General features: G+C 44.3%; 1 protein-coding gene and 1 pseudogene across 2 annotated transcripts in view; one reads left to right on the top strand and one right to left on the bottom strand.

Annotated features, from left to right (window-relative positions):
- Nucleotides 1-4382: 4382 nt before the first annotated feature.
- Nucleotides 4383-16880, bottom strand: LOC109902213 (E3 ubiquitin-protein ligase E3D-like; annotated as a pseudogene).
- Nucleotides 16881-16901: 21 nt separating this feature from the next.
- Nucleotides 16902-21555, top strand: part of LOC109902921 (protein dopey-1) — a 36655-nt gene continuing 32001 nt past the window's right edge. Inside the window, exons 1-7 of one of the 2 annotated variants that reach the window (XM_031786530.1) lie at nt 16902-17296; nt 18646-18841; nt 19051-19232; nt 19613-19783; nt 19965-20154; nt 20543-20641; nt 20938-21037. In XM_031786530.1, coding sequence (XP_031642390.1) covers nt 18704-18841; nt 19051-19232; nt 19613-19783; nt 19965-20154; nt 20543-20641; nt 20938-21037 — 880 coding nt within the window. In that variant the 5' untranslated portion in view covers nt 16902-17296; nt 18646-18703. The remainder of the gene's footprint in view (nt 17297-18645; nt 18842-19050; nt 19233-19612; nt 19784-19964; nt 20155-20542; nt 20642-20937; nt 21038-21555) is intronic. The other variant, XM_031786531.1, reaches the window with a different exon arrangement.

Below are 21555 nucleotides of genomic sequence, written 5' to 3'. Positions count from 1 at the left end.
TAATAAAAAAATCTCTAGCGAAAAAGTCATTATAGCTGAGTTATTATAATGATGCTGTCAGTTGATTTTCCTCTCACACAGGAGCAGGTAGTGTGGCTTTGAAAATTGGGTAGAGGTAAAATGAAAAGCCTGTCACAGAGGTTACATAGAGCCCTCTAATTATTGGGACAGTGAAGCATTTTTTTCTTCCTATTTTGGCTTTATACTTCAACAGTTTGGATTAGAAAACAAACAATGACTGAGGTTAAAGTGCAGACTGTCAGCTTCATTTTGAGGGTATTTTCATCCATATTGGGTGAACCGTTTTTTGTTGTTGTACATAGTCCCCCATTTTAGGGGAGCAAAAGTATTGGGACAAATTCACTTATGTGTATTAAAGTAGTAAAAAGTTAAGTATTTGGTCCCATATTTATAGCATGCAATGACTACATCAAGCTTGTGACTACACATTTGTTGGGTGCATTTGCTGTTTGTTTTGGTTGTGTTTCAGATGATTTTGTGCCCAATAGAAATGGTAAATAATGTAGTGTGTCATTTTGGACAGTCAGATTCACTATTTAATCTGGGCAGGTCATCAATAACTCAGACATTCCAATGGAATGGAATGATACAAGTCTTTTTACATGGTCTGCATTACAGCAGCTATCAGGGTCATGTTCAGTAGGACCAAAATGAATAAACCTATTCAAAACGTATAACGGAATGAGCGTTCTTTTTGGAAAATGCTCGAAACTTGGTTTTCCATTACGTGCCTCTTGAACACAGCCTAAGACATAAGTCACTGTACTCTAGTGTTCCAGTGCTTCTTCTGCTGGTCCTCCCTCTAGGAAAGATGAGTGGATCCATGGCTCTTGACCTCTGACATTACAGTCTCATGTACGCCACCTGTAGAGAATTCAGATAGGGTTAGATCTCTAAAGTGTAACAATAAGTACATTCAGATATATAGCCAGCAAAATATAATCTTCATTACATACAAGGAAACTGACTTATGATGAGTATACTGTATGGATTGTTTTAAAACAATGGTGAAAACAGTGACATTTAGGTAAACAATGTGCTCAGATAAAATGAGGGTATTTGTTGGCTCGTGGCATGTCCTGTCCTTTTTCATGGTCAGATGGCTGACACAACAGTACATTAAGAATAATTCAAAAAACACAGGTCTTGCACATACACAACTCAAAGCCATCTCCTAGTCCTGGTTGTTTGCCTGGAAGAGGATCACAGCTATGCCTGACTGTATCTCCAGTGAGACCGCTATATTGGGATGATGCATGAGGGCATTGGCTTCACTCAAGGCTCCCTCCCGAAACTCATGACTCAGCCTGTACACCGCATCAAGACAAATGATAATTTGCTGTCACAGACTAATTTGTTAAGGCCAAAGGTGAATGTGCTACAAAATAGCTAAGCCCCCAAAGAATACAAGAAAAACTAAGCAAGAAACAAGCTACTATTTATTCCCTTTGACTGAAGAGAGTGAACCTCAACCTCTAATGTTAATGCTTTCAAGGATGTACCTTTGAACCAGCTGCGGTCATTGATAGATGGTTGCAATGGCGCCTAATGGCAGACGTGGTAGTTTACTCCTGCAAACTTATTCTGAATGATTTGTTATAAGTTTTTTTTTTTCTCATGTGCATTGCTTTTAGAAACTTTTTTTGTTGTGTTGAACACATCTAGTTTTTCTTTTTTATTCAACAGTGTTAAAATTAGTTAACATATTTGACTCCAAGCTAATTATTTGGATTCAAATACCAGCACAGATCCTTAGATCTCATCTCTTCTTGTCTCATATCTACTGCACCAAAGGCTGGACAAAAAAGATTGAGAAATGGCAGCAACTGTCACTCACTACACACAAGGTTTCCTCAGATGTTTCGAACATATTAAAACAACCCTGTGCAGGGAGCTGAGAGAACAATCTTATGCAATACGGGTTCCTCCGGAAAGAAATGCAGATGGCAAGGAGGACGGTCGCGGTAGGAGACTAATGAACCAACTTAAATCTATTGTGTGCACCGGATGTGGATCATAAAAGACACTGGCCAGTTCTGCAGGTTTCCCCTCAGGCAACTTCCAAAGTAATTCAATTGAGGCTTTCAAATGCAACATTCATAAGCAACAAAGGCTAACTACTGAATGACATCATCACTGACAGAGTTCTAGACTTTTGCTGCCTCACAGATATGCACTAGCTCAACACCACACCCACCTGGTGTCTTTCTCCAAATATTCTCCCTGGTACACTGAGGAGCTGCGCTCTCTTTAAGCAACTGACCGTCGTCTAGAACGACGGTATAAGAAAACTGGGCTAACGGTACATGCGCAGATGTTTTGAACAACATCAGCAAGAATACAAACAGAGAATAGAAATTCAGCTCGGACAATCTACTTCTCCCAGCTGATCAACAACTCCCGGGTGCTGTTCTCTATTGTGAGCAAGCTCCTCCAACCTGTCAACAATTCTGCTACCTCAGCCTCCTCAGAACAGTGCAACAAATACCTGCGCTTCTTCCAAAGCAAAATTGAAAACGCCAAAACACCATCCTATCCTTTCCAGCCCCTGTAGTTGGTCTAACCAGTCCTACACTCCCTGAGTCTAGGTTCTCCACCTTCACAACAGTCACTGCAGCTGATGTAACCAAGCTTGTTAGAACAACTTGCTCACTTCACCCTATCCCCACCTCCCTTGTCAAGACCTGCTTACCTGCTCTGGAGCCTTTCTTCACAGAAAGTATCAACAAGTCCCTCATCACCGGATGTGTCCCTCCTCAGCTCAAACTGTCCACAGTCACACCAGCACTTAAAAAGCCCGACAACCTCCAGAACTACAGGCCTACTTCCAATCTGCCCTTCCAGAGTAAGCTCCTCCCTCAAACGTGCTGTTTCTAACCAACTCCAAAACCACCTGGCCACTCACAACCTACTTGAGCACCTCCAGTTGGTTTTCAGAGCTAGACACTGCACCAAGACTGCCCCGGTAAGGGTCACCAATGACGACCTCATGAACTCTAACTCTGGGGCTGACATCGTCCTCATACTCAACACGGTCAGCCACACCATCCTGCTGGACCGCATGGAGAAGCACCTGGGCCTGTCAGACACTTATCTGGTTCCGGTCCTATCCCACTGCTCGCTACGTTTGTAGGCATGGGTCCTAGTAGTGAGACAGTTGTGGTCCGACAGGGGGTCCCCCCCCCCAAGGCTCGGTTCTGGGGCCACTACTGTTTTGTATCTACATGTTGCCACTGAGAAACATCTTGAGGAAACACGGACTGGGCTTTCACTTCTATGCTGACGACACTCAGCTGTATGTCTCCACAAACACTGACAATGCCACTGCACTCCTGGTCAGCTGCCTGCAGGACATCAAAGCATGGATGCAGTTTTGTTTCCTGCAGTGAAGACAGAGGTCGTTCTGATTGGCACTCGCATCATCATTGACTAAATCAGCAGCTACAGCCTCAATATTGATGGTGTCAAGGTCCTCCCCTTCAGTGTCCTCACCCACACCTCCCCCCGTGAGCACATCAATCCATATGCTCACGCATCGACTACAAAATCCTGGTTCACACCTACTGAGCTATCCACAACTCTGGACCCAAGTACCTGTTTGACCTCGTTCTATCCTCCTGCCTCAAACGCACCCTTCGCTCCTCCAGGTCCGTCTTCCTTCAGCAGCCCTGCAGCAGGCTAAAAACGACAGGTGACAGGGCTTTCAGTTGTGTGGCTCCGCAGCTGTGGAACACACTTCCAGACATTATTAGTGCAGTGTCTCTGTCCTCCTTTAAGGTACAGCTCAAGACCGTGCTGTTCAGAAAAGCTTTCAAGGACCTCAGCTAATTCTGTTCTCATGACCTCCAGAGTTGATGATACCTGTATATAGCTTTGCTTCTTGTCTTTCTATGTTCTGTTTTGTGGATTGTTTTTATTATATACATTTAAAAAAAGAAGGCGCCTTGGGTGTGAGAAACACACGTTACAAATTAAATGAATTATTATTGACATAAGGTCCTGCTGCATTCCAAGAATAGTTGTGATATGCTAATGTTCTTACCAGGGGTGAAACAGTTTCTCATCCCAGCTTCGTCGTGAGCTCACAAGTTACAAATTCGAATAATGGAAATACAATTTTAGACCGCCTCCTTTATTAACGTCTATATTCTCCCCTGACGTCCTAGGGATATTCTTTAAAAAATATATATTTATTTGTTTGTTTATTTGATCTAGTGGCGAGTGGCGCAGCGGTCTAAGGCACTTAATCTCAGTGCTAGAGGCGCCACTACAGACACCCTGGTTCGAATCCAGGCTGTATCACAACCGGCCGTGATTGGGAGTCCCATAGGGCGCCGCACAATTGCCCCAGCGTCGTTTGGCCGGTGTAGGCCGTCATTGTAAATAAGAATTTATTCTTATCTGACTTGCCAAGTTAAATAAAGGCAAAAAATTTAAATAGGCTACTGACTGAGGGAGGTTTCCGAATCTGATTGAGAGCCACAGCAACTGACTGAGTAATCTAAATTATGGGGACCAGCCACACTGACAGTTTCACAAGTCATTCATTCTAATACAATAAAGTGCGGGTTAGCAGAGAATTCCAAAATCCCTTTTTTCATGCATCCCCTGGCATAGAAGTAATGAAACGAGGCGCGTGTATCTGAGTGAGGTAATTGATTTCAACAATGCGCCACACTAGTGTTCAAGACATCGTTAGGGTGAGACTTGATATAGATCAAATTTTTCCTGCATTCTGCCCCTTACCTTTTTCTGTCCAGTTTTATCTACCAGTGTGCCTCTCTGCGTGGGAGATTAATGAGCTGGGGGGGGGGGTTCCTGTCTGTTCCCTGATGCAGGGGTGGCACTCTGCACTGGAACTGCTTTACACCCCATTACACCGCAGCACAGCTCAGAGGTGGAACACAACATCCCAGACAACACACCATTCCTCCTTCAATAAATGAGAGGCTAGATCTGGTTAGAAAGGCTAACACAATAGACTGGCACACTCACCATTTCACATGCCCGCACATCATGCACACAAACAAAAACACACACACACACACTTAAGGCTACACTATCAATTTGGGAGTTGTCAGTCCTCATCTGCTGTAACTCTGTCTGACTATGTGATCGCACTACTCTCTGGTACTACTAGGCCTACAGCAGAGCAGTGACTCCATCTCTCGAGTAGAGGTATTTATGTGACTAAAATCAGACACTCTTCATCAGTCCCCTCTTGTCTCTTCTCCTGTCCTAAAACAAGTCCCTCGTCAGCAGCAGGATAATCACTCACGGTCAGGACAAGACATTGATATCCTCCATTTCCAGCTGAGTGATGAACGGGACTTGGGGAGTGTGTGTGTGTATGGCATTGCAACTATAGACAATTGATGGTTTCTATGGAAAATATGTATGTAAACTAAAAATACTTATTGCGACATCTGGAATGTACGGAATTACTAACTCTTAACACCCTGCACGCCTATCAGACTGAAATACGATGAACTGAAGAGAACTTCTTTCCTTACTTTTTCCATTTTCTCTCTCCCCTCCCTCTAAGTGGGATTGATAGCTTCTTCCAGAGTCAAAATTGAGTTCCTCCTCCCCTGTACAGACCCAGAGGGCAAGTAACAAGAGTTTTGTGAAAGAGGGAAGGAACACAAAATATGAGATTGCAGAGCCTGGGAGATAGAGAGGGAGGGGAGCTCTTAAACATAATAAGCAGTCTCGTAGAGGTTTGGCACTGTAGTAGTGGTGGGAAGCGAGAACAGTAAGTAGAAAGCATTTTAATCAAAGGACCCAGAGTCATGATAACTATATAATGAGACAGGAGCCTGAAGCCTTATTTACAGCCACACTGAATATGCAGGAGCTCAAATGTTTGTTATGTTTCATATGTTTTGTGGATGTTAGGCTACTTCAACTTCTGCAACTATACGTCTTGCTCTCAGGTGAGTGCTGCTGTGACAGGCAGGGATAAGACAATGCTGGTAATTACTGTGCAACTGTCTGGAAAGTCTTTGGAGAGTCCCTGGTGAGGTCAGCAAAAGTTCACACCTCCAAGTCTTGCCTTGGTGCAAGAAAACTCTCCCTTTTGTACTGTAGAGGAGACTGTTTTTGTGTGCACTAATAAGTTAGACTGCCCAACAGTATTGGCGGTGCTCCAATACAGAGGGCGACAGGAAGTACTGGCTGTCAGCACCGACAACGGCTCCTGGCACGTGGTCTGAGGCAGGTCTAGGGGGTGGACACCGATGTCCTTCTCCCAGGTGTCTACAACACTGGACACACAAAGATAAGGGATAGCGAGAGAAAGAGACAAAGAAATGTACAAAAAAATAACGAGACCGAGAGAAAGACACGAAGAGAAATTGTACAGCACTGCATCAGAGTAATACATACGTCAAATATCTCGCAGAGGTTCACATCTTCTAGGCAAGGGGACATAAATCCCAGTTTGAAGTGTTATGATGTTAATCAAATCATTTGAATATATCACTGGGTAATGTTGAACAGCGAGAGTTTGAAAGGGATGGAGGAATGAGAAAGTGAGGGAGAGATTGATTCCCTGTCACAGGTTGTGGAAGCGATCCAGGTTTTTTCATTACATTTGGCCATCTGTGCAGTAGTAGCCCTGTGAGAGCCACGGAGTTAAAATGCTGATAAGCCCTTAGTATCGAAAGTAACACTCACTTAGTATACAGTGAATACAACTGCTTTTACAGTAAAGAAAAGCATAACACATGCAGCGCTGGTCTTAACACTTCAAAGGTCACGCAAGTCCACCTGGGGTGCAGTGTTGAGGAGCCATTGTTCAAACAGAAGCAAATGGCTGAAACAGGGAGGGACTAACCTGAACTTGTCCAATAAAAAACCCTCGTATTAATTGCAAAAAAATTTTTTCGAATGTTTGTACTAATGAGTACTAATGAGTACACCCCTGCAGTCGTCAACTCTACACTAATCAAGTCATTTCCCTCAGTGACAGCCAAAATTAAATTAAGCAGAGGCTCACCGATTCTCCCACCAATTATAGACACATTACTGGCGTGCATCCCCAACAAACACCACGTCACCTCCAGTATGTTCAACCAAGACAGATGGTGCTCCGTGACTTACACGGCTGAATTAAAACATGGTCAGGGATAAATGTTTCTCTACCACTTCCCCACATATAAGCTGTGTCAGCCAATAGCCACGCTGTTTTCTTCCCGAAATGTTGGAGGAGTGATCCGTTTTAAGCTCTAGTGTAGGTCAGGGCTCTCCAACCCTGTTCCTGGAGAGTTAACCTCCTGTAGGTTTTCGCTCCAACCCCAGTTGTATCTAACCTGATTTAGCTTATCAACCTACTAATTATCAACCTGCGTGCTAAGGTTGGAGCGAAAACCTACAGGATGGTAGCTCTCCAGGAACAGGGTTGGAGAGCCTTGGCGTAGGGTGTTCGTGTATTCAAATCCAAGCCTGGATTTCCAGAGTATTGCAGGCTTTCTGTTCTTACCTGATATTTAATTCCACCCACCTGGTGTCCCAGGTCTAAACCAGTCCCTGATTTAGATGGGAAGAATGAAAATCAGCAGTGGAACTGGCTTCGAGGTCCAGATTTGAATACAGATTTGAATACCCCTGAATACCTCCTGTCATACTTAAAACAGCAGGCAATTTCCCATCCTACATGCAGTTAACAGCACCGATGTGATGCACTGAGTTACGCTGTACTGTAGTGCCGTGCGGATAGGAGTGGAGTCCTCTCCTTTCATCTACAGTTTGTTAATTACAGCTCGGCTGCCAGTCTGCTGGAGGGGCCGTCACATCCTACAAAGCAAAACCAGACTTCTCTAAGGTGAAGAAGGAAATCGTAACCGAAGTGAAGAATCCTCCTGCGGGGAACTCGGCATGAAGGAACATGGAGCAGCCACCACATCTATCTGTGACTCATTTCTGTTCTCAGTTGCAAAACACAATTTTAGAATAAATAAAAACATACTCTAGCAGAAATGCAGAGGCTGTCAGGCTGACATTCAGCAGGAGATTGGTATGTAGGCTATATCTCACTCTTGGTGTGTGCTGCCAGTGCTTTAACGGCGCTGCCAGCCTTAGTGGGTGATTGACGCTCAGAACACTGGCGGTGGCCGGGAGAGGTGACAGCATCACCTCTGACAGCCGATCACATAGTGGCAGAGAAAGAGACGATGAGGGAGTCACTGTTCAGGAGCCAGAGCTGAGGATCAGAAGAAGTCTTTGAACACTTCACATCCGCTCTGTTAAAGCCACACACATTTCACCAATGCAAACGCCGTCTCTACCTCACATATTTCAAGCGCTCTCGCTCACACATATGTATGCACGTTCACACCTCTTACCAATATGAAGGCTTTTCCATCTGGGGTAGGGATAGAAAAACGAAACATGCTCTGGGAGGAGGACAGCTCCACCAGTCTGGCAGCTATGGTCTGTTCCAGGAACATTATGAATTCTACCTTCCTGTGTCTAAAATAATGCCTGGGCATCTTTCCTAATGCAATGTAACTTCATTATGGTTCAAGCCCCGGGGTAGATGATAAAAGTTGGTAATTGAACTGGCAAACGAAGGGCTGCTGATCTCATGCCATTTACTGCCTTTGTGCCCGTGAGCAAGGAACTTAAGCACTAAAATTGCTCTGGTCGTGCCGCTCTGAGGCAGATGCTGTGCTGCTCCCAACCAGTGTGTGTTTGTGTGTATGTGTGTGTGTGACATTGGGTATTATGACATCCAATCAATAAATTCCCGTTGAAAAAATTTACAATATACTGTATCTATTCTATAATGACTTATGTACCTGGTGCCACAGCCTCTCCCAGGCCGGCTGTACAACTCTTACAGGAGACAAGTGTACGCCTGCGGTTGGGTTTCTACAAAAAAGAACAGAAAAATACTAAATAAAGCTAAAGACAAGAACACACAGTTCTAATTTAAGTTCCTCCAAAACGGAAATCGATAACTGCAATCAAACAGCCTAAAAAGAGGAGAGAGCAATGGGCAGGCAGAATTCCTCTCCTCATCTCTTTCTACTTCCCATCCACTCAACCACAACCACACTAAAAGGCCCAGGCTGAGCCACAGATAGTGACTAATAGATGGAGAGGGAAATCAATCCCACTCCAGATAGTGATGGAGAGAGAGAGAGAGAGGCCTGGCTGTAAGCTCGGGCTAAAGTAGCTCACGATAAGTGTTGATGTGCTGCCTGTCTGCCCGCCTCCCCAAGTTTCCTCTCTAAAAGGGAGTGCTGCTAGCTGCTGCTGGTAGTGAAGTAGAATGTGTCCATCTCCTCCTGCCAGTCTCGGGCCCAGTGGGATGGGGGGTATACAGATACAGTCTCCCACTAACAATGAGCCTGAAGCACATACACTGCTCATGTAACTACAGTACACTTTCCAAACATGAGGAAAACTTTTGAAAATGTAGATTTACTTTTTGGTAGGTATACAGCACATTGGGGAGGGAGTGAGAGCGAGGTGAAACGTCAAAATTATGTATCTAACGAACATCAAAGTGATGAGCAATGCTAAAACAGCATTGATATTCTGCCTCAGAGGTTCCTTCCTTCCTTGCCTCCTCTCACCGGTGTGTCCTGATTTTGACCATCAGCCATTTTGTTGGTGATGGGCCTGGGGCTGAGCTCCTGGGTGAGAGTCTCCTCACAGCCTCTATCCCGGGGCACAAAGGAGGTGAGTGTCGCCCAGTAAACAGTCCTCCGCTCGGGGCAGCAGCTTCAGGTTGGCAAAGGGGTCCGGATGGCAACACCAGTTCCAGTTGCCGTTGGGGAGAGGGAGCACTCGCTTGAACACCCTGAGAAAAATTTATGACATTACATTGTTACACAATGGAGACTATTTGTACTGTGATTAAATTAATCGATAACATCAATCAAAAACCTATTTGCATGAATCAATCAAAAACATATTTGCATTAACAGGGAAAGCAGGGCAATATTCCAGTTCCACCCATTTTCCATGACATAATGTCACAAACATATGTATTCCCTAAGCAGGTGTGCATGTATCCCCCTATCCAATGTCTCCATGACATTTGGGAGATTAGCTGAGACAGAACACAGCACTGTCCTCTAGCTCAAACAGCCACCCATCTCCCTCACTGAACCCATCTTCTCCACTACTGTGAGCGGCATCACTTCCTGTGTCTGAACGGAGGACGTAAATTAACCAACAAACCAACTTCCTTCCCGTGGTCGTCTCACCTCTCCTCCAGCACCCTGGTCCCACAGGACTGGCAGTGGAAGCAATAACTCTCTTGGACCAGCAGCCTCTCCATCACACTCCCCAGGGCCCCTGTCAGGAGAGAGTAGCCACAGAAAACATAAACAACTCTATCGGCGGAAAAGAGCTTCACCTAGAGACGGAGCAAAAGTCGATAAACACCGGGGTGGTGGCGGACTGGCGGTGGTGAAAGAAGCTGGGAAGAAAGCTGCCAATCAATCTGTTTTTGATTGGATTTGTCAATGAATCCCCCCCCCCCCCCCCCCCCCCCAGCTGTCCTTGTGTTGTGTCGGCTGAGCCGTTGGGTGGGGCGCTAAATTACTCCCTCACACCATAAAACACACAGAGGGAACAAAGGCAGGGAGATGAAGGCCTGGGGTCTGGGCCCATATCCAAAAAGCATTTCAGAGAAGGAGTGGTCAAAAACAGATTAATTGCAAGCTTTCTGCCAAGCTGATTTCACCACCGCCAGTCCGCCACCACCGCAGTGTTTATCGACTTTTGCCCCCTAAATCAGACTTTTTGTGTATATGGATAGGGAGAGAGACATGGGAGCAATCTCCTCTGGTTCCCAGGTTAGTGCTGCAATGACTACAGTTAATATAAGCCAGATCTGATGAGTGAGACAAAGTAAACCTGGGGTGTACCAAACGGAAGAAAACAGACTGGTGCCAGGACAACAACCTCTCCCTCAACGTGATCAAGACAAAGGAGATTATTGCAGACTACAAGAAAAGGAGGACCGGGCCTCCCGGGTGGTGCAGTGGTTAAGGGCGCTGTACTGCAGAGCCAGCAGAGACTCTGGTTTCGCTCCCATGCTCTGTCGTAACCGGCCGCGACCAGGAGGTCCGTGGGCCGACGCACAATTGGCCTAGCGTCGTGCGGGTTAGGGAGGGCTTGGCCGGTAGGGATATCCTTGTCTCATCGCGCACCAGCGACTCCCGTGGCGGGCCGGGCGCAGTGCGCGCTAACCAAGGTCGCCAGGTGCACGGTGTTTCCTCAGACATATTGGTGCGGCTGGCTTCCTGGGTTGGATGCGCGCTGTGTTAAGAAGCAGTGCGGCTTGGTTGGGTTGTGTATCGGAGGACGCATGACTCTCAACCTTCGTCACTCCCGAGGCCGTAAGGGAGTTGTAGCGATGAGACAAGATAGTAGCTACTAACAATTGGATACCATGAAATTGGGGAGAAAAGGGGGTCAAATTCACACACAAAAAAAAAAGAAGAGGAGGACCGAGCATGCCCCCATTCTCATCGATGGGGCTGTAGTAGAGCAGGTTGAGAGCTTCAAGTTACTTGGTGTCCACATCACCAACAAACTAACATGGGCCAAGCACACCAAGACAGTCGTGAAGAGGGCACGGCAATACCTATTCCCCCTGAGGAGAATATTTGACATGGTCCTCAGATCCTCAAAAGGTTCTGCATGTTGCATCACTGCCTGGTATGGCAACTGCTCGGCCTCCGACCGCAAGGCACTACAGTGGATAGTGCGTATGACCCAGTACATCACTGGGGCCAAGCTTCCTGCCATCCAGGACCTCTCTCTATACCAGGCGGTGTCAGAGGAAGGCCCTATAAATTGTCAAAAGACTACAGCCACCCTAGTCATAGACTGTTCTCTCTGCTACTGCACGGCAAGCGGTACCGGTGCGCCACGTCTAGGTCCAAGAGACTTCCAAACAGCTTCTACCCCCAAGCCATAAGACTCCTGAGCATCTAATCAAATGGCTACCCAGACTATTAGGAAAATCAAGTTACAGCTGATTCAGGTCAAATATTCACATTGTCTGTATATCTATCAGTGTGTGTAGCTTTATGCACCAGACATGACGGGCCAATTACTGAGCCGATGACTCCTTTATAGATCAGTACTGTGTGGGCTGATCAGGCTTCAGAGAGCACACAGGAGGACTCCTCCACTGTTTCAGTTTGAGGGAAGGCTTCACAGCCACAGACTAACCGACTCAAGCCAGATGAGAATAAATTATATAAATAACAAATTATCTGCTGATACTGTTCCATCTTGCCTGAAGTGGAGATGGTAATTAGGCTATGTGAGAAACATACATTGACATGGAGGTAATTCTCTGTTTCTGTGTGTGTGCGTACGTACATGCACACATTTATTTTTGAGTGTCGTCCATACAGCTAGCCTCACCATTAGCATTCTGAAATGTATCTCGTCTCCTGTTCCAGGTGCCTCCCTGCAGGAGCCCTCCACAAGGCTGACCCCTGCTGGCAGCTCCACGATTAGCAGGACCCGAGGAGTCCGGATGTGGAGGGACAAATCTCCTCCTGTAACGCTCACCTCTGCATAGCTCTTAGCCACATCTCTCCTGGGGGAGGGACAGACAGAGAGTGTCTTAATTTTTCTAAGCACAGGTAAACCTGGTAACAAAACATATACAATTGGATTTATGACTCAGCATAATGGTAGACTTCTGCACAATGGCTAAGAGACAAATGAGACCACGTTCCTTGACAAGTGGATGATAAACAAGTGAATGGTAGACCTGTGTGTGACAGTACTGAAGTCATTTATCATAACCTTCCAACCTGTCCTTATCCCCCTTTACCTCCTGCCTGTTGCCATCTCAGCTCAAAGTAGAAGTCTAATAAGTTAGAGGAAAACTTGCAAAGAGAGAGGATGCACTCACTGCTCTGAAGGAAGAAGGGAAACGAGCTGTAGGCCAACTGAAGGGAGAGAGGGAGAGAGAAATAAAGATATTTATATTATGTGTGTGTGTGTGTAAGAAAGAGAAATGAAGGAAGAAATAAAGAGTGGTGGGTAGGGGAAAGCACATGTACAATGTTTGTCTAATAGAGAAAAAGTCCACCCCCCCTCGAAGCGACACCCCTGATGAACTCATGCATGGATGATATGTTGCCCTCTGCTCAATCTCTTGGTTCGATGCAATTATTTTCACTAGCCATGCAATGTGTCTCTGTCCATGCTTGACACAACTGCTGTCCCCCAGGAAGAAAAACATATTTCCCAGCGAAGACAGCTTTAAAGACTTGGGTCAGCTGCATTGGATTTTCTCACTTCCAACCGAGTGGAGGAAGCAACAACAAACAACTGGAAGGAACCATCATCAGATTTGCTCTAAATGATTCTGTCTACAATTAGATATTTAGGCTACTACTGCCTCACCAGACAATACACAAGCGATTGGCAAAACAAGGGTCTCTAACCAGTAAAACCTGCTCTTTTTTTACAAGATATTATCCAACTATAGAACAATTAGGCTATGCAGCGAAGCACCGACAAGGCTATAGGCCTAACCTACCGACAAGGCTATAGGCCTAACCTACAGAATCCCACACCAATAAACTGTAACACATTTAGGGGACTTTTATGTGTCCATCTACCGTGTCTCAATGGGCCATGGCTCCGACTTAGGGCAACAGCCAGGCCACTGGTACTTTTCAGATTGTGTTTACATAACAATGGCTAACTGTGAACTTTAACACCTTCTCACAAAGCAACTGTTTTGATAACCTATGCAGAGGTTGTTGATTCTGCTCTTCACAAGTCCTCACTGTCAGCCCTGTGGAACAGTGGAAACACAATTTCCCAAGTATCACAGAAGGGTGTATACACTTGTATAACACTGGTGTTACAGTCGAAAAGCAGCATTAAGTGAGAAGAGTATACATTTATTCTCAGAGATGAAAAGATTCATTAGGGGCCGATTCAAATTTGAGATAAGCAGACTTAACATGGACTTTAGGTCCATAAAACATGGATTTAAGTCAAAATATTTTGTTTTAAGTCCATCTTAAGTCAACTTATCTCAAGTCTGAATAGGGCCCTAAACGCTGTTTTTGTTAACAGTCCAAATGCAGCATTAGGGCCCTATTAAAACTAAACATTTTGACTTAAGAGCATGTTTTATGGACTCAAGTCCATGTTAAGTCTGACTAGCTGCCACAGCTGGAATGGCCCATTTAATTTTATAATATCAACGAAACAAAAAAATAGCCCAATGTGAAACTGTTCATTTCCTACTTCAAAACCACAACTGGTGTCAAAATATAGCATTACATCCATGAGAACATGTTGGCCCAATATATGTGATGTAAGGGCAGGGCCATCACCTGTTTCCTAACATTCAGGGGTCATATCTGAAGAGCAGGGGCTGAGAGGGTTGTAAGGTCAGAGGAGAAAAAGAGGCCCTTTTCTAATATAACTTCCTGCAATTCTACGTGATTTTATATGACTGGAGATATGAATCATATTTGTTATACCACACAAATGATCAAAATGGCAAGTTACTCTGATGTTGAAATAGGCCTACCTAGATCAATAAAACGAACTGCCCATGTCTTAAACGCTACCAATAGCATAGGCCTGTGAAAAGAGAGGATACACATATTTTAGGCCTACAATATGAGGAAATTAAAGTACACCAACTTTCTGGTGGCACTCACTTATCCAAACAGATTTTTCCCGCAATTTTATTTTGAAATATATATTTTTTAAATGCTGTTCATTGATAGCTACAACAGTCGGCGGATTGAAATTTGGCGCCTGGACTGCAGCCTTGGCGCTCATGTGACAAAACACAATCAACAGCATAAAAAAAGAAGAGAGATATTGATCATCTATGGCTATATTATGCTCTCTGGTGTAGTATTTTATTTCTGTAGAGACGGGAGTAGTTACATAATTGGCACATTCATTTCAATTTAACTGCAGCACTTCGAGCGCCCCTTCCTGCAGCGCGCTGTATTCTTCAAGGCCAAATAATGAACACTTATTCTTATTAATTCAATTGATCGTGGTCAATAATCCTATGAGGTTATTGTGAAGGTAGGCCTACTGTAACAATGATATATCAGCAAGTAGCCTAGCCTATCACAAGATAATAAATTCAGAAAGTCAATGAAGCCAATAGTGGTTTCAGCTACACTTTTATAGAAGGCCTTAATGACCTTTTTAACCAATAAGAAAAGATGTCAAATGACTTGAATAGCCTATGGGAAAAGTGTACACGTGTATTTGCATCAGTAGGCTATGTGACTGAAATGCATCAGAAAAGTATTGGAAAGTTGGGCTATAGGCCTAATGTGTGTGTAGAATAGTTCTGGATTGCTTTCAATTGCTAGACTAAAGATCATGTGCACTCACCTCATTTTAGCTAATATTTCCAAGCATAAATGTAACCAAATATCCAAACGGAGATTCACTGAAAACAAAAATCGGACATTGATTGATTTATCAAGATGAGTTCCCAAACAGCGCAACGACTCTGTTCTCAATCAAAACGGTGCTGGTATTATCAGTTGACCACACATGGCAATTGCGTTACATTTATTATAACCAGCGGTGTAGTGATATTTTTTTTTGCTTGCCCACAGGACCACAATTTTGCATTATTATTACGTCATCATTTCTGAATGAAAGTTGTGTACCGACATTGTATAAGATCATTTTATAATATACATACAATGCATAATCCAAATTGCACGATTGCCTACACATACTGTAAGTAGCTCAAGGAAAATGTTATATTTTTTTAATCCTAAAACTCCACATTATGCCTACTTTATTATAAATTAGGCCGTCATCACTGTCAATCGTGAATGATAATTATTCACGTTTTACATGTGAAACGTACATGCTGCATGCATTGCCAACCATTTGATTCAATCAGTTTCATGGCAATATCCATTTCAATCTTGAATGATGTAAAGGTGGGTAACCGGCCTAACTACTGTCTAATCGAATTTTCTAGCAGATGGAGTTAAACACAGCCACAGCATGAGAACAAAAATGCAACCACTTCAGCACAATCATCCTAAATTGACATAAACAATTACGTGGTGTTTTTGGTATAACAGTAGCCTGACATTATCTATGCTATTATGGTTGGTGTGTTATGTAGAATACTAATGAATCATTAAGTGATCTTGCGAGAAATATCACTATTCTGAGAAGTGTCACCAGCCACACTACACCCCTGATTATAACCGTTGGATGAAAAAGATTCGGGGTTGACCCAAAATCAATCGGGACTAAAGCCAGGTCCTGGTTAAGTTCCTGTGATGTAGGGCCCGGAGTTGATGTTATAAATATCCCATAAGTGTGTGGTCCTTGCTTGAGATGTTGAATCCCTTTCTTTGCGTTTGTTCTGCGAGAATTTGTGCACGGCACGAACTCATCTCTGTCCTGTCCTGCGAACGTTAGCACAACTAGCTGACATTAGCTAAGACTAGCTAACGTTACCTAGCTAGAGCTTGCTAACTATTTCGCAAATAATTACCGGAGAAAAAGAAGACCACTTTGCAACCGCTTCCTTAGTTCGATAAACACCCCACTGGGGTCCCGAGCTCCTTTGGTATTTTCTCCCATGGTGTGTCTGTCTTTTTCTTCTATGTACTTCTATGTTCTGGTACTCGCAATGGCTAACATTTAATAACAAAGACACGTGCAGTTTACTTTTTGCTTTAACAGAGATAACGAAATGGCTGTGTACATCTGATTGTCAGTATGGTGAATTAAAGTAAATGTAGCAATAAAAATCATCACCCTATCAATTAAACACGGTGAAGACTTCTAAGGCATATATTTGACGAGCTCTCAACACGAGCCGGAACTTGTATATCGCTAGGATGGATTGCAGACGGACAAATGAAGTAGACGTGCAACAATCTGCAATGCAGTCTGGGACAGCTGTAAACGGGATTGTTTGGGCTTTGTGAACCTGAACGTAGGGCAGGTGTGGTTTTGATGGTAGTTTGTTATTCAATAATAAAGGTAAAGACATCGCGATCTCAGAATATGTAGGATACACGTTATTATCTGACCCGTGAGCGTTGTGTGCTTACTTGACAAGTGCCACGGTTGAACTGAGTCGTCGACGGGGCCCGGCAGCAGCAACATCAATACGGGCATTGCTATCACATACCGTTAGCTAGCAAGGATACATTTCCCACTGTGCCAATAGCGCCAGACTGATTTTTTTTCTTCCATTCGTCAAGCTGGATAAATAATTTAGTGATAGAGGTTTTCAAATATCCTACTAACGGTAAGCATTTATCGTTGATTGTCACGGCCGAGAAATAATTGTCGTTGCTAGCTTTGGGACACAACATCGGGAGTTAGTCTGTCTGAGAATGTGTCCCAAAGCTAGTCGTTGCAGGCTGTAACGTTACAGCGAACTAAGTTACATGGTACTATTGTAACCATCTGGGTGTTGGTTCCATGCCTTGACTGAGTTAGTTAGCTAACTTATTACGATAGGTGATGTCATTCAAGTTTGGTTGCGAGTTATTTTTAACTGCCTTGAAAAGTGTATAACGTCGTCTGCCTTCGAAATAACACTTGTTGTCTTGTCTCCATCTTTTTAAATAGGTGACTTGCTAGCTAGTTTGAGCTTGCGTTATATAATTAGCATATCATTATATAATTCTTGTCAATATCTAGTTGGTGTCATTATGAAATTAGGCTCTCTTGCCAACTAACTACAGATCCATATTGCAGCAAGTACAAAGACTAGGGCTGTCATTTAGTTTCCTGTGTCGCCCACCCAACCAATAACACATTTTATTGTGAGGCAATGGGCAGGGCTGTCATGTGATGCACGTACTCGTACCACGTAGGTCTGTCCCTTCCCTGATTACCAGGCGGCAGGAATGTAGGTTTCTGCCTAGGTTGACATTGTATTCGATACTGGTACTCCCTGTATCAAGCCATGTTATTTTCAACTCCCAATACATAGCCATGTTTTCTTTCTTTTTTTACTCATGATTTTTATTTGCTATTCACTGTGCAACTATTTCCATGTTTTTTATTTATTTATCTGTAACTCTGCACTGTTGGAAATGGACCCATAAGTAAGCATTTACTGTTAGTCTACACCTTGTTGTCTACAAAGCATGTGACAATTAAAATGTTATTTGATTTGATTGAAGTTGGAACCCAACTCTCTCACACACATCTTTCTCTCTCTGTTCACTTGGCTTCTGTATCGTCTGTTGAAGCCCGCCCATCTATCTACCTCTTCCATGTCTTAGTGAAACAGGCATCTGTTTCACTAAGACGTCTGGAAGAAGACACTCATGATTACGCACTCTTCACATACCAACACTAACCGTGTCAATTTCTTGTACCCTGTCAGACTTTGTTCCTAATAAACATTTGTCATTTGTATATGACTGGTCAATAAACAGCTCCATCTGTGCACCATCATCAATCCATGTACTTCTCCTCTGTAATGCTCTCATTCTGACAGATTGACTGGCACTGGCCTGCACATTAAGGACACATATGTAGTGTGAGACTAATGAAGCTTCCATACGCAATGTTCTGATTAATCACTCACTATGACTCAGAGTTATGATCCCCCCCCCCCCCCCCCTGACTCATTCACTCCAGGTGTGATGTGTGTATGTGAGCTTGGTGTTGACAAGTAGCAGAATAACCACCCAGGAGGATGAATGCAGAGGAAGTGGAGCTGCTCAGTGACTCCAAGTACAGGAATTATGTGGCGGCGGTTGACAAGGCCCTCAAGAACTTTGAGTACTCTAGCGAATGGGCGGACCTCATCTCTGCACTGGGCAAACTCAACAAGGTAACGACCACAAACATTTACGTGTTTGGATATTTCACATATGTACATTTTAGTTTGGAATGGATACACAATGACCACATCAGCAATTAAAACCAGATCTGCATAGTCTAATGCGCTAAATGCATATTTTTTTCAAACTCAACACTATTGCGGAAAGATGTAGATTGGCCACTGGTACTCCACGTCTGATGTTTGAATCTGTTTCTCAGGTTTTGCAAAGCAATGCCAAGTACCAGGTGGTGCCCAAGAAGCTGACGATAGGCAAGCGTCTGGCTCAATGCCTCCACCCAGCTCTGCCCAGCGGGGTGCACCGCAAGGCCCTGGAGACCTACGAGATCATCTTCAAGATCATAGGGCCGAAGAGGCTGGCCAAAGACCTCTTCCTCTACAGGTATCGATTAGGCTACTGGATGTCAACACTTGTTCAGGACAGTAGGAGAAGTACAGTGGCTTTATTGTAACTGGAGAACATGTCATAAACTGAATTTGAACTAGTAAAGTAAGTAAATAAGCCTTGTCCAAGCCAGAATGGTCCATAGGGCAGGAGCCTGTTTCTCCTGTTTCTGTAGCGTGAGGCAGCATGATGTAGAAGTACACCCCCTGGACAGAACGCTAGTCTATCGCTGGGCCTTACCCTCAATCCATCTCCTTTGAACTAGTAAGAGAATGAAAATAAGGCATATTTTTCTACAGTTGACCTATCTGCCCTATAATTTCCCCTTTACTCTATTACCCCACCACCTAACACCTGCCCCCTGCTTTCTGTTTCAGCTCTGGGCTGTTTCCTCTACTCTCAAATGCTGCTATGTCTGTGAAGCCGGTGCTGCTGGGCCTGTATGAGACATACTACCTGCCCCTGGGAAAGACCCTCAAACCTGGCCTGCAGGGGCTGCTGACTGGGGTCCTACCGGGCCTGGAGGAGGGCTCTGAATACTATGATAGGTAAGAGATGGAGGGCTGGAGAAAGAGAAATTATCTCATTGAATGAAGTGAATTTCAAATTATGAAGGGAAAAAAATATTCAGTCAGAATCAACCTTAGTAACAATTCAATCATCTGGGATTCAGTATGTTTGATTTGCAACCCAAATTCAGTTATTTCAATTCAATGCAATCCTGTCCAGGACCAACATGTTGCTGGAGAAGGTGGCTGCGGCGGTGGAGCAGTCGGCCTTCTACAGCGCCCTGTGGGGCAGCATCCTGACCAGCCCCGCCGTGCGCCTGCCCGGGGTCACCTTTGTCCTGCTGCACCTCAACCGCAAACTCTCCATGGAGGACCAGCTCTACGTCATGGGCAGCGACATCGAGCTCATGGTACACAAAAAGAAGAATCATTTTCAGAGACACTTGTCTCTTTCCTTTATCCCAACCCCCCCCCCCCCCCCAAGATGCACACACCAAGTAGAGCTTGTAGTGCCTGTGTTTGGGGAACATTTAGAAATCATTAGTAGTGTATTCATGATGCAGACTGAGATATTAAATCCTGTGAACTTGTATTGAGTAGGTCCAGGAGTTTTTCCTAATAAAATAAAAACTTTAACTTTGGGCCCTACTTCTTTCCTGAAGAACAAGCAACAAATGCAATAGGAGTCAACCTAGTCTGGTTGTTCTGAAATTCGACATATTCACAAAAGTATTTGCAGTACATTAGATAGATGTAAATGGGGCTTGATTTATCCTTGTGTGGTGTCGAACCCTGCAGGTGGAGGCAGTCAGCACGTCAGTACAGGACTCCAGTGTTCTGGTCCAGAGGAGCACCCTGGACCTGATCCTTTTCTGCTTCCCATTTCACTTGAGTCAGGTAAGGACAGATCTGCACCACTCTGTCAGCACTGCTCAGCACACAAGACAGCAGTCACAGCACTTTTGGGAACTGGCCATTCTTGATGATAAGGCTATCCAACATCCAGTTAGAGGGAGAGCATGCAGTGACTCACAGTGGATGCTTGTTTGGCTGTTCACCTCACCATTCAATCATCGAAGCACAATGTGCCTTAGAGACCAAACAGCCCAAATTACGGCATCCTTCTAATTAAGAACTCGTCTGACCTCAGCTATTATTTCCTTACTTTTGTTGTGTGTGTGTTGCTGTTCCAGGCCACCCGTCCAGACATGATTCGGATCCTCTCTGCAGCGTTGCACGTGGTTCTGAGGAGGGACATGTCACTCAACCGCAGACTGTACGCCTGGCTGCTGGGTAAAAGACACACTCACGCACATACAATGGTTTTCCTTAGCCGGTAATAGCCGGGTTCTGGCTAATAAAATAAAATTGGCACCTGCAAATTGTCTGGGAGAAGAAGAAAAAAATCCCATTGTGAAATAATGCTTTTTAGCCTATTCACTGATGGAAATACCAGTATATGTAAATACATTTGACGGGTCATGCTTATCAGTCAATAAGATAATTAGCATAATTTAGTGAATTTAAATTGGTACATGTTCAGTATATTTGTTATGTATCCTATTTATCACATGCATACAGCATACAGAGCGTTTTAGCAGAGAATCCGTCGGACAGCGCGCTAGCTGCTGCTACAGCAAAGGCTTAGGCAACCGAAAACGGGCTTCATCAGCGCGTCACACCAATTTGCAATTAGTTGTGTCAAGTTTTTTCAAGTTGGCTGGATGTTCTTTGGCTGGTGGACCATTCTTGATACACACGAGAAACTGTTGAGCATGAAACCCAGCAGCGTTGCAGTTCTTGACACAAAC

Source organism: Oncorhynchus kisutch, linkage group LG13 (assembly GCF_002021735.2).
Source record: "Oncorhynchus kisutch isolate 150728-3 linkage group LG13, Okis_V2, whole genome shotgun sequence".
Taxonomy (NCBI): domain Eukaryota; kingdom Metazoa; phylum Chordata; class Actinopteri; order Salmoniformes; family Salmonidae; genus Oncorhynchus; species Oncorhynchus kisutch.
This window is presented reverse-complemented; position numbering and strand designations above follow the sequence as displayed.